The sequence below is a fragment of the Buceros rhinoceros genome, unplaced genomic scaffold (genome assembly GCF_000710305.1).
Source record: "Buceros rhinoceros silvestris isolate BGI_N320 unplaced genomic scaffold, ASM71030v1 scaffold5213, whole genome shotgun sequence".
NCBI lineage: Eukaryota > Metazoa > Chordata > Aves > Bucerotiformes > Bucerotidae > Buceros > Buceros rhinoceros.
Window position 1 is genome coordinate 21,405 of NW_010405256.1, and position 12,741 is coordinate 34,145.

The following is a 12,741-nucleotide window of genomic DNA, read 5'->3' on the forward strand; positions in this document are numbered from 1 at the left end:
GAACCAACAGCTGAATAAATCCTTAACAAAGTTTTGCTCGTGATATCTAATGAGTTCAGTAGAGTACTGTCTGCAGGATCAGAAACATAGATACTGGGACATTTGTTTTTATCTGAATCAAGTTCCAGCATTCTTCAGAACGGATGTTTTTAGCAAGTGCTCAAGAGGAAATCCAGCTATACCTGCCAGGAGCAGCAGATTGACCAGACTGTTTGGTGCCGGGGGCTGGCTGGCTTTTGGAAAGCAGACAAGAAAAAGATTCAGGGAATGTCAAGACTGGAGCAGGTGGAACAACTGCCCAATTACTGCAGTGCAAAAGGTGACACCACTTACCATATGGAAAACAAAAAGCAGCCTAGATCAGTCTAACACTCGAAACAAATGCATGTAACATATTTAACAAAGATTTAGATTACCAGACCATCTATCTCCCAAAACCTGAACTCTTGGTGAAGAAATTATTGTTTCTATATCAAAGCATTAATTATAAATAAGTAGGCCCACAAACACTGACTTCTAAATAAACCTCTTTCAAGCTCTTTCACCAAAACATTCAACTGGAGACATATAATTTCTAGCTCATTCTTTTTTGCCATGTGCACCAGAATTGTATCTCCCATACAAACTAATCTGAAATGAATTTCACTTACGTTTTTGCTGACACCTTTGAAGTCATAGATATCTGACAGAAAGAGCTTTGATTTTTCAGAGTGTCTTGTTAATGTCTTTTGACTCCTGGTCAATTGTACATGCCAGCAACTACATCAGCAAGAACTAAAACACCTATGACAATTCCTTTACGATCACTTACATAAAGATTTTGATCATTTTAACGTGGAAGATTCTTCAACTTCTAAAAACACAGCAGAACTGAAATTATGAGGAATAGTTGGAGATGTTTTGTTGCCCATTCAGTATAACCGGGATTTCCCTCTGCATTCTAAAAAGCGACACGTCTCCAGTCCTTTCCCGTGCTTTCCTACACCATACATTAGCTCTTGCTCATTTCTCATGGTTTAGGTCATAGTCTCTGCCCTTCTGTAGCTTCCTAGTCACTCCTAATTAAAATACTTAAATAAAAGACAACCCTATACAGGCATAGTACAATGTAGAATAGCTCCAAAATCAAGATAGATTAACTACATCTTCCAAGCAGGAAGTTTCATGTTGTCTTCTGCTTCATTAACCAAATAAATACAACCTTCTATGATACTTTTTCCCTTAAAATAAAGCACTGAATTTGTGTGTGGAGAATATAGACGAATCTGGCATGACAAACATCCTCTGAGCAAGATGAGAAAAATCATCCCCAGCAGATGCATCATGTTCTGCAAGCAGAGTGCAAGTCCCACACAATTAGTTTCCAGATTATACTAGCTCAGAAAAATGATTTACTTATAGCATCTGTTCAGAACACAACCTGTCCTCTTCTCTGCCACACGTCTGGCTAGCTTGACCCGTAATTTATTGAAACAGGAATTCTACAGAACGGAAGAGAAGCTGAAATGTGCCAATTAAGTGCCTACCTTTCAGAAGAGCGAACTCCTAGCAGCACTCTAACCCAATACAGGGTCAGATTCAGCAAAGCAGTCTCTTGTCTAGAGCAGGCATGTGATAAACCCTACAGCTACCAACTGGCTGGTGTAACAACAGCTTCTCTCTGAATGCTAAACAGAGCTTCAAAGATAGACCAACAAGCTGCTGGCCAAGAATCTGGGGAGGAAGACCATCTTCTGTAGTAATTTGTACACTTTGGTAAACCATAAATATGATGAAAAACAATCCTCACCCATACACCTTAAAAATTTTAATTCTGTTTACAGCTTTGAATTACTCTCATGTATATAAGAGCAAATTCTTTCAGCTGTCAGGTAGAAAAAAAGCCAGACTGATAAGGATGAATACATTGGCATTAAAAAGAAAAGTTCCTCAAAACCTAAAACAAAAACATGAATTCAGTTTTAAGCACCACGAGATTACATTACCGTACTGGCTCCAGTATTTATACATGCTCCTAATTCTATTTTATCACTTGAAAGCTGCTTAATCTATACATTTTCATGACAGTAAGCCCTTTGCTATCACTCTCATCCCCCTTTCTTATACCTGAGATGTTAGAAAGACATGGATCACAGGAGAACCCTTCTGTGAATACCAACCAGCAATGAAAGAAGAAAGAGGAGGGAAAAAAGTTGAATTTGCCGTATCTAGAGCTGACAGCTACCCACAGCCATCATCCTTTTCTGTCATTTTGTTATTTCCTTAACTACAGAAGTCCTATTTTTAAGAGCCCTCCTAGACATTGACATATAATTTTCTGTCAGCCCTCCAGCCCTTCTAAAGCTATTCCTTGAAGACTGTCTCCAGTCTTATCTAGAAAGCAGAAGGAGAACATTCTTCCACCTCTGAGATGTACATGAGAATTATCAGATTACAGGGCTGTAAAGAACTGCTGCTTCTGGGCTCTTTGAAGAGCAAGGAGGTAAAATCCTGCTTCTTCTCTGTAAAGACTCTCAGACAGGGGCTACAGCGTGAACCATGTTGAAGGCAGGCTAACCGCAACAGGTACAGAATGGAGCAGCACACGGGATAAAGGATAGGCGCCTTCCTCCCCTTCTCTTGCAGTACATCTCTTCAGTACTGACATGCTGCACTGATAATGGCAGCAAAGCGACCTCAAAAAGTCTCAGGTATAGTATTCAAAGAGGAGTAAAACAAACAGTGAAGACAGACAGAAGATACCAGTTGGTTGTATGTGACTCACAGAAGAGGATATGCCCATTTAGAGGTTGCAAGTAGCCTCCTTAACTGACAAAAGGAATGAGGAGTGGCAGTTCAATGGGACTTAGACATGGGCCCAATACGTGCCTTCAGATGCAGCAGAGTAACCTTTAAGCTGCACTACCGAAAAAAAAAAAAAGGCAGTCTCAAAAATCTGCAAGCTATACCGGGCAGAAGAAGCTTTCAACATTCCTTTAGCACTCCTTAGATGAAAAGCTCCTGCCGTGTCACTACCTACCATTTAAAAAAAAGCTTAAGCTGACTCAAACATACAGCCCAGGTCTTCCTGGTGTCATACGCTAAGTGCAACATACCTCACGTTCCAAGCAGTGGTGAAGTCAGGGTTAAGCAGCAGCAGGGTACATGTGATATCTATTAGCTCTAAAACAATTGAACAAGAGACACAAAGATTAGTAATGATTTGCATGCAACAACCACCTCTCTGCACCCCCTTACTCCCTATCCTTCCTCAAAGCCTCTCCTCCACAGGCTGCTGTATCTCTAGATACCCATCTCTGCAAAACTCTGCTCTGCCTCAGTCCACAAGAAGTGCTATCTTAATTCAAGAGGGGGCAAAATCTGCCATATCCTCCCTTTTCATTATTTAAAATAACGGACTTCAGCCTTGCTAAGAACTGACGTCTAAGACATTTACAGCTGGAAATTTCTGACCCCTACCTGTTCTGCTATAATCAAACACACAGCGTGCCCTCGGCGAAGGACAGCCATGACACACAACCCTTGTGATTACACCAGCCCACTACGTGAATCCTGTGGTGATTTAAACCGCAGATGCACTCTCTACCATGAACAGGGAACTCTACAAAGAAAATCCACCCGTTTTTAAGTAAGATAGTACCGTTATAAATATACCCTAAAATTTCAGTACAAGTCTGAGCTGCAGATGGCTGCCATATACTATGTTACAAAAAATACACACGCTGTAAAAAATACACATTCTATAAAAATCCTGTGGCTAGGAAAGTGAAACACCATAACCATGAATTAGGATCACAAAATAACTCTGTGGTCTAACAGCACAGAAAACACTTTAAATATATCCTGAAGTGATAGCCTTGCTTCAGACTGAAGTTTTAAGACTAAATCACTAAAAAAAGAACAAATAGAACATTTGTGTGCATCCCTGCTTTTACGCACTGCACAGACTGTAGGTTTACACACTACGCTTATTTTTAACAATGTCATAAAGATAAGGCTGCTGAGAATGGAAGAGTAACTTTATTGCAACCCAGTCTTTCCCCTTCCCTTTGCACTCCACTGCACCACTGGAGCAGTTCTGAGTCCCACCAGGGCAACAGCGAGGATTCATAAGGCATCTCCACTCAAGCTTGAGACACTAAGGACTGTAACTGCGTTGGCTCCCTTAAACTCTGCTCTTGAGAAACACGGCATCTGATCAGTTAAACTGTCCTGCAATACAGTTTTTAAATTTACTTGGTAATTTTGCAATTGAGAAAGAATAAACTTGCTTCATCTCTGTCAATTTTGCAGTAAGCTGTTTAAAAAACTACCTCAAGGAACTAACTTAACTGTCTATTTTCATTAAGTTTAGGTGAGATTTTTTCCTCATTTAATGAAAGATTTCCTTTTAAACCTGTCTTTGTTGCCAGGGAATTAATATTTCTCATATTTGCAAAGCTTATTCCTACAACATTTAACAAAACTCCTGCTTTAGAAGGACTCGTAGTTAAAATTGTGAGCTGTCATTTCCTCACATAGATTTTTCATTTTACCTTCTTGAAATATTAGTACTCTATATTTAAAAAATATCTCCATTATACTAATCAGGAATATACATAATTAAATGCTGTGATTACTTTGCTATTATTGTGTCATAAACAACACACACAATTGCCTTTCAAAATGCCATAGGCCAACTGCTAATAATAACTCTTGAAGGTAAATCATCCTTATGTCAAATTCACAGTACCTACTACATGACAACTGAGTTTCTTCAGGGGGAAAAAAAAATTTTAAAAAATCAGGAATTACAAGCTAGGCTAAATAAGGCTAAATAATTTTGTTTGGTTAATTGCATTTTTACCCCATCCAGCCAACTTTCTCTCCAACAGCGATTATTTACAAAAAACAAACAACAAAAACCATCACCAAACCCCCCAAAACCCCTGGACTCAATAAAGTTGAATACTAGCTTCTCTCACAGACAAAAGAACCACATATATTTTAAACTTGCTTTCACTTCTATTTAATCTAGACTGCCAGCAAACTGCTGGCTTAGTGTAATTTTTGAAAGCAGTTCGGCACATCAAATCTAGGCTGACTGACATTTCCCATGGTGAGTTTTATTTTCAGCTGCTTATCACTTTGCCAAGAGGCCAACAGGATGCATCTAAAGGCTCAGATGCATTGGGTCTGTGCAATAAGAGATGGGTGCAGGACTTTTTCATTTGTTATAGGAAGGAAAAGTGTTTGCTGTAGGAGGAAAGGTAATGAAACTGTGCAGTGCAGGTCAAGAAGAAACGTAGACACAGCAAAATGCTGCAACAAGGAACAGGATTAAAGGCAGTTCTGAATTAAGTCATAAAAAACTCTGAACTTTTGAGTGTTGGATTTTCCAAAGACAGTAATGGTTTTAGGAATTACTCAATACTAACACTACGGCTGACAAGACACGTTAAGCAAAAGCTTATCACATCTCAGTCTTTTGAATAACGTTTAGGGACAGTTTTCATAGCCTACATGACTCCACTTACACCAACACAGGTTTTTTATCCTGGTAAGTCATGATTTCCAGTTAACATCACTATTCTGGTAATGGCCAAGGTCCAGAAGGGCACCAAATCAAGCCCAGCTTAAACAGAAGCTTGTCTTCCATTTCGTCCATTTTCCCATTACAGAGGCTCACTCTATCCTGAACGTGATTAAAAGAAGCAGACAAAAGGAAAAATCTTAAAGCAACGCACAGTTCTTCTACGTCATTGTTCTTTGATGCTCTGCGCAACAGATGATGATTTCATGAAGCCAGAGATGTCAAATGACAGAATTTTAGCAACCTCTGAGCCACTTTTCAATACAAAGTCATATGACAGATCTGGCACAGGATGATACTAGTTGCCAGCTAGTTCCCTTTGTGTCAGTAACAAAACCAATGCCTTTCATGTACAATTTGAAAGTACTTTCTGCTGGATACATTTTAAGCAAGCTACAGCACCATAGGCACTCACAACACACATGTCCTTTGTACTTGGAAGCCTCGCCAGCTGCAAAGGGACAAACATGACAATGTTTTTAGCTCATTTTCTTGTTACGGCTGTATCCAAATTTTTATTTTTGTAAGCGTATCGCATTAAGATGTGCTTTTCAGAAGAGTGTTGTAGAAGTGGAAACACAGATCTACGGGAAGTAAGGATATTCTGGGAGTATGCACAACAATACTTGGCATAAAGTTGTGCCTGACAGATTTTGTGGCCTTCTCTGATGGGGTTACAGTGTTGGTGGATAACAGAAGAGCAACTGATGTCCAACTGCTTGGATTTAAGCACAGAATTTGTCCCTCTCCCACACAAGATCCTTGCCATAAAATTGGAGAGACATGGACGTGACAGATGGACCACACAGCGGATAAGGAATTTGTTGGATGGCTGCACTCAAAAGTATCAATGGCTTGATGTCTGAGTACACACCTGTGACGAGAGGTGTTCCTCAGGGGTTGGTATTGGGATCAAAGCTGTTTACCGTCTTTGTCGGTGACGTGAACAGTGGGATTGAGTGCATCCGCAGCAAGTTTGCCAACGACACCAAGCTGTGTAGTGCGGCCAAGACACTGGAAGAAAGGGATGCATCCAGAGGGACCCCAACAGGCTTCAGAAGCAGGCTCATGTGAACCTCATCAAGTTCAACAAGGACAAGTGCAAGGTCCTGCATCTGGGGTGAGGCAATCCCACGCATAAATACAGGCTGGCAATGAGAGGATTGAGAGCAGCCCTGAGGAGAAGGACTTGGGGGTACTGGTGGATGAAAAACTCAATGAGCCACAATGTGTGCTTGCAGCCCAGAAAGTCAATCGCATCCTGGCCTGCATCAAAAGAAGTGTGGCCATCAGGTCGAGAGAGGTGATTCTCTCCCTCTGCTCTCAAGAGACCTCATCTTGGAGTACTGAAGCCAGCTGTGGGGTCCCCAACACAAGAAAGACAGGGACCTCCTTGAGTGGTTCCAACAGAGGGCCATGAAGATGACCAGGAGGCTGGTGCACCTCACCTATGAGATAGCTGGGGTTGTTCAGTCTGGAGAAGAAGAGGCTGTGAGGAGGCCTTATAGCAGCCTTCCAGTACTTAAAGGGGACCTATAGGAAAGATGGGGAGGGTCTCTGTTAGGGAGTCTAGGCAGGACAAGGGGTAACCATTTTAAACTGAAAGAGAGTAGACTTAGACTAGATATTAGAAGAAAGTTCTTTACTGTGAGGGTGACTGGAACAGGTTGCCCAGAGAAGTTGTGATGGATGCTCCCTCCCTGGAAGTGTTCAAGGCCAGGCTGGATGGTGCTTTGAGCAACCTGATCTAGTGGAAGGTGTCCCTGCCCATGGCAGGGGTATTGAAACTACACGCTCTTTAAGATTCCTTTCCATCTAGCTGGAACTAGGTGATCCTTTAAGGTCCTCCAACAAAACGTGGAAGGTGTCCCTTCCCATGGCAGGGGTATTGAAACTACACGCTCTTTAAGATTCCTTTCCATCTAGCTGGAACTAGGTGATCCTTTAAGGTCCTCCAACAAAACCATTCTATGAAAAATAAGAAGAAAAGTTTGTAGCAATTTCAGAAAAACAAATAATACAAATAATACGCATGTATAACTTTAAAAATATTGGAGAAAGGATAAAAACATACTGGAAAATACTTCTTACTGAAACAAAAGCAAGGACAGAAGTAGTCATAATTCTGGATTCCAACCATTCAAAAGAAACCATAAATTAATTAAACATCTGTCGCAGTAGTTTGTCAGTGATTGACTATAAAGAACTTCCTTCTTCCAGGATCCTGCCAGCAAAATCTCAGACACCACATCTGAAAGCAGACACTTGAATCAGCACCCTGTTTTTCCTTCCCTGTTCTACTTAAAATTTCTTACAGTAATTCAAACAACACAAAAGAGGTAACAAGAAACTACATTTGCAATCACCATTTATTACAAGCATCAGTAGAACATGCAATTTAGTTTTGCAGCAGTAAAACAAATCTATTCCTTCTCTACATTTGAAAGAAAACAACTACCTTGCCAAATTCCAAGGATGTACTTTTGTCTACAAAAAGGAATTTGGAGGAAAATATTAAAGGATATTTCAGTACAGAACAAGTAACATCTCTTGATAGAGTATGCCTCCTTATGCCACATTAGAGACAAATCTGTAAGTCCACCTGGGAACAACTTCTGCCTTCATTTCGTCCACTACTGCAGTTCAGTTTCTAATAAAATTTCCCATCAAATGTGAAACTTAATTACGGTACCACACACAGAATCATAGAATCACTTTGGATGGAAGAGACCTTTCAGATTGAGTCCAGCCATTCCCCCCGCACTGCCAGGGTCCCTAAACCATGTACCTCAGCACCACCTCCACAGGCCTGTTAAACCCCTTCAGGGATGGGGACTCCACCACCCCCCTGGGCAGCCTGTCCCAGTGCTTCACAACCCTCTCTGTAAAGAATTTTTTCCTAATATCCAAACTAAGTCTCCCCTGGTGCAACCTGAGACCATAAGCTGTACCTGCTTTAAAAACCGGTTATTAACATGGAGGTTCTGTGCCTGTTAAACCCCTTCAGGGATGGAGACTCCACCACCCCCCTGGGCAGCCTGTCCCAGTGCTTCACAACCCTCTCTGTAAAGAATTTTTTCCTAATATCCAAACTAAGTCTCCCCTGGTGCAACCTGAGACCATAAGCTGTACCTGCTTTAAAAACCGGTTATTAACATGGAGGTTCTGGACTAAGTCTCCCCTGGTGCAACCTGAGACCATAAGCTGTACCTGCTTTAAAAAACAGGTTATTAACATGGAGGTTCTGGTGATGTTTTACAGTAGTGACATAAAATCTCAATAAACAGGAAATCATTGTAGATTACACGTTTTAAGGTGTCTTTTCTAATTGAAGAAACAATGGAGAATGTAGTTTTATTTTCACAAAACCCAAAACCAAACAAGTCTCAGCAAAGAGCCTGTAGTCTCCAATTCATGCCACTCCAGTATTTACCAACATAGTTCTATGATCTGTGTTTTGAGAGAAAGAGTTCTGCAAGGCTTCATCTCAGAGGGAAGCAGAGACACTCTTCAAGCAGATGGCACACTGCACCATTTTGGTGGAATAAGCATGTGCCAGGGGTCACCACAACAAAGTGTCCGGATCAGTGTGAATGGAGCAGGGTGCCAGCACATTAGTACCCAGATGTCCCTTCACTAACAGCCATCAGTAGCCTCCATCCTCCCAATGCGAGAGTGACATCAGTCTCAGTGGTTTGTATTTTGGCTTGAAACAAGTTTTGTCTGCATGGCAGTTTCTAGGGGAGGGCTTTTCTGGAACACTTGAGACTGAAATGAAAGGTCTCCCTGCAAAAGATCTGCAGTGTAATCAAAACACATCTCAAACTTCTACCTCAGGCTTGCAAAAAACAATGCAATGAGAACAACTGGTCTTGCTAAGGCTGCCTCTAGCAGGTTCATCTCTTGGAATGCTAACATTTATTTCTGGCTATATGAAGAAACAGAGTCAACATCATTTATATTCCTTATATCAAAGCTCTTTTTATTGAATTTTGTAATTGTCTACTAATTATAAATTTTAAATCAGATCACAATCACTGGTTTATCTCAGAACGGAATGCATCAGCAGCAACTTGGCAGTTATCAAAAAGATCCAGTTCTTACTAGCTGCAACCATAAATCACAGAGAAAGAAACGGAAGTTACTCATGTAGCTAGGAATAAAAGTCTTTCAAAGACATCTGTAATGAGAAAGCGTATCCAAGCAAATAAAAGATGTTAAAATAAAATGTAAAGATCAATATAAAATTTAAAAAGTCCACAAACCACTTTTCCTAGATAATCACATAATGATATGACATCAACCCTGTGTTGGCAGGGGGAGAGAAAACACACAAAAGTCTGTTAGACAAAACAAAATACAGACAATGAACAGGTCAGTCATACCCACCAACACATGAAAAGACTTAAATTTTAAGCTACTCTTCTCAATGAAGAATTAACTCCAACTACTAAGCCAGTGTTCTGTTAGTATAACACCTCCTGAGGTACACAGCCATCGCTGGAAGACTGGATGTTGCCAGAAGAATGGGTTCCTCTTTACCTTTACTATCATCTGGCTTGCAGAGAGATAAACAGTTCCAATATACAACGTCTCCCCATCCACTGGAAGGCAACTGCTGACATTATGAACTTCCTCTCCCATTTAATACTACTCTTTTCAAAATGCTTGTGCTATACACTAAAGTGTTTCTAATAAAGAATTAAAGACTGTTTAAAAACTCAGGCATACAAAAGTAGCCAATATTCATTGCCTGAAGAATGTTCCCTTGCTCAAATTCACCAAAGGCCTCAATATTCTTTCTCCATATCATCCCTAAACACAAAAGAAGCTAAAATGCACAGTGATAGACTTGACTAATGAGGGTAAGGGCACAGCTGGCTCCATCCACTTGAAATGAAACAGACTATAGTAATAAATAATTAAAAAGAAAAGCAAATGGCAGTTCTGTCAAGGAAGAGATGTTCCTATCCAGACCTCTCTTCCTGATCTACACATCCCCATTCTCAAAATCCATCTGTTGAAGACGGTACAGCATGTTACTTATATGATGATGAGATGTTACAGTCTGCAACAGATGTCTGTAGTACCCCACTATCTAAAACTTAATTATTTAACTCACCAGTTCATCAAGCAACCAAGGCGACTGCCTTTGCTATAGGTACAATCAACACAATCCCTTGGATGGGGGCTGTTGGGTATGTTCCAGGAGAGAAACATAGTTCGAGACAGTCATTTTAAAGCACAGTGGACACAGCCTGTGCTTTACGGATTCCGTTAGTTTCATGCAAACAGAATAAAATGAAAATGTGGTAACAGCCCCAATCTGAAACCCAGGTGCATGTGAGATACCAAGGATGTGAAACCTGAATGGTCATGAGGTGTTCTTCAACAGAAGAGGTATCCCTCTGAGACACAAAAATGTAAGAAATGCTATAGCATGTAAAAGATACTAGAAAGAAGCCTCAAAAAGATTATGAATAAAGACTGGGAAGGACCTGGGAGTCTTGGTCAACAGCCAGCTCAGTATGAGCCAGCAGTGTACCCAGGTAGCCAAGGCAGCCAACAGCATCCTGGCCAGCAGGAGTAGGGATGTGATCATTCCGCTGTACTTGACACTGATGAGGCTGCACCTCAAATACTGCGTTCAGTTCTGGACCCCTCACTACAAGGACAACGAAGCTGGTGGAGGGTCTAGAGGGAAAGTCCAATGAGGAGCAGCCGAGGGAACTGGAGAAAAGGAGGCTGAGGGGAGACCTTATCACTCTGTAAAACTACCTGAAAGGAGGTTGTATCAAGGTGGGTGTCAGTGTCTTCTTTCAAGTAACAAGCAGTAGGACAGGAGGAAATGGCCTTAAGGTTCACTAAAAGGGTTGTCAAGCATTGGAACAGGCTGCTCAGGGAAGTGATTGAGTCACCACATCTGGAGAGATGTAGATGTGGTGCTTAAGGACATGGTTTAGTGGTGGACTTGGCAGTGTTAGGTTTATGGTTAGACTTGATGATCTTAACCATCTTCTCCAACCTAGAAGATTTGGTGATAAACAAACAAATGTGCTTTAAGAATCACATAAGATAATATTCTCCAACTGGGTAACTTACCGTCTTTGTTCAGCCACTGTTTTCTTTGCCTGTAGAGAAGAAGTTTGTTGTGGACATATGGCAAAAGGAACTTGACACACCAGCTTTCCACACCAAGCTTGTTTTCTACCAGGACGATAGGGCTCCGGTTATACCTGGCTTCAGGGCAGGGTATTAATCCAATTTCATCTCTTAAAAAATGGAAAGAAATATAATTAAACTTATTTCCAGTAGATACCAATTCTTTTTCTCAACAAAGCAGACTGGCAAGGCTTCCCTCCCAGTCAGCCCATCATCTTTTTCCCTGGTTTTGCCCAAGTCTATACTCATTATCCTCCATTCAACTTCTTGATTCTTGCCAGACTGAAGGTATAACAAAAGGCAATTTCAGAAAGCCTTCTGCAAAACTCATGCAGTGTATTAACTTGGCAAATAAAGGATTCAAACATGTTTTAAGGCATGAATAAACACTTAAGTTGAACAAAAAAAGTAAATGTATTTTACCTCTGTACAATTTATTCAGAGACAAGATAAAAGCCAGCTGCAGTTTTGAGTTAAGAGCCATTAGAAAAATTTGTTCCCAGTGCTGTAGTGATAGAGAACCAGAAATCCTTTAAGACTTTCTGAAGACTCTGGAAGTTATAGCTATGATTAGATAAGCTAGAATGAATTCGAAATCCTTTAAATGTTCTCTAGGAAGATTCTTTTTGGTGAATCTGTCTTTTCTCACCTTATGACAATCCAAAAAGCTTCATTAGATTTTTTCCACAGATTTTAAATGAGGAAGGTTTGGTTTCTTTCTTTTTTATTTTCAGATTATCACCTAAGCAGTTCAACTCATCTGAATTAACACAAGTACCCCTGGCTTTGTGATAGAGATGTGATGGAGCTGTAACAGCTGCTGCAAGGAAAGCAAAACACATTAACCAGCACAGGCACCTGACTGACCCACAGCTGCACAGGAGTGCTCTGCAGCAGTGTGACCAGGTGCTGGGAAACCAAAGATGGGGCAAAAGAAAATCACACAGACAGCAAAATGTGCGTTTCCCTATGTCCCATTTTTCCTTCTCTGTAAGGCAGCCTGCTGA

General features: G+C 40.8%; 1 protein-coding gene across 1 annotated transcript in view; it reads right to left on the reverse strand.

The window, feature by feature from the left end:
- Nucleotides 1-11,844, reverse strand: part of PTAR1 (protein prenyltransferase alpha subunit repeat containing 1) — a gene marked incomplete at its 5' end in the record, with an annotated part of 24,261 nt that extends 12,417 nt beyond the window's left edge. Inside the window, 2 exons of the mRNA XM_010133644.1 lie at nt 3,096-3,162; nt 11,675-11,844. Coding sequence (XP_010131946.1) covers nt 3,096-3,162; nt 11,675-11,844 — 237 coding nt within the window. The remainder of the gene's footprint in view (nt 1-3,095; nt 3,163-11,674) is intronic.
- Nucleotides 11,845-12,741: the final 897 nt, after the last annotated feature.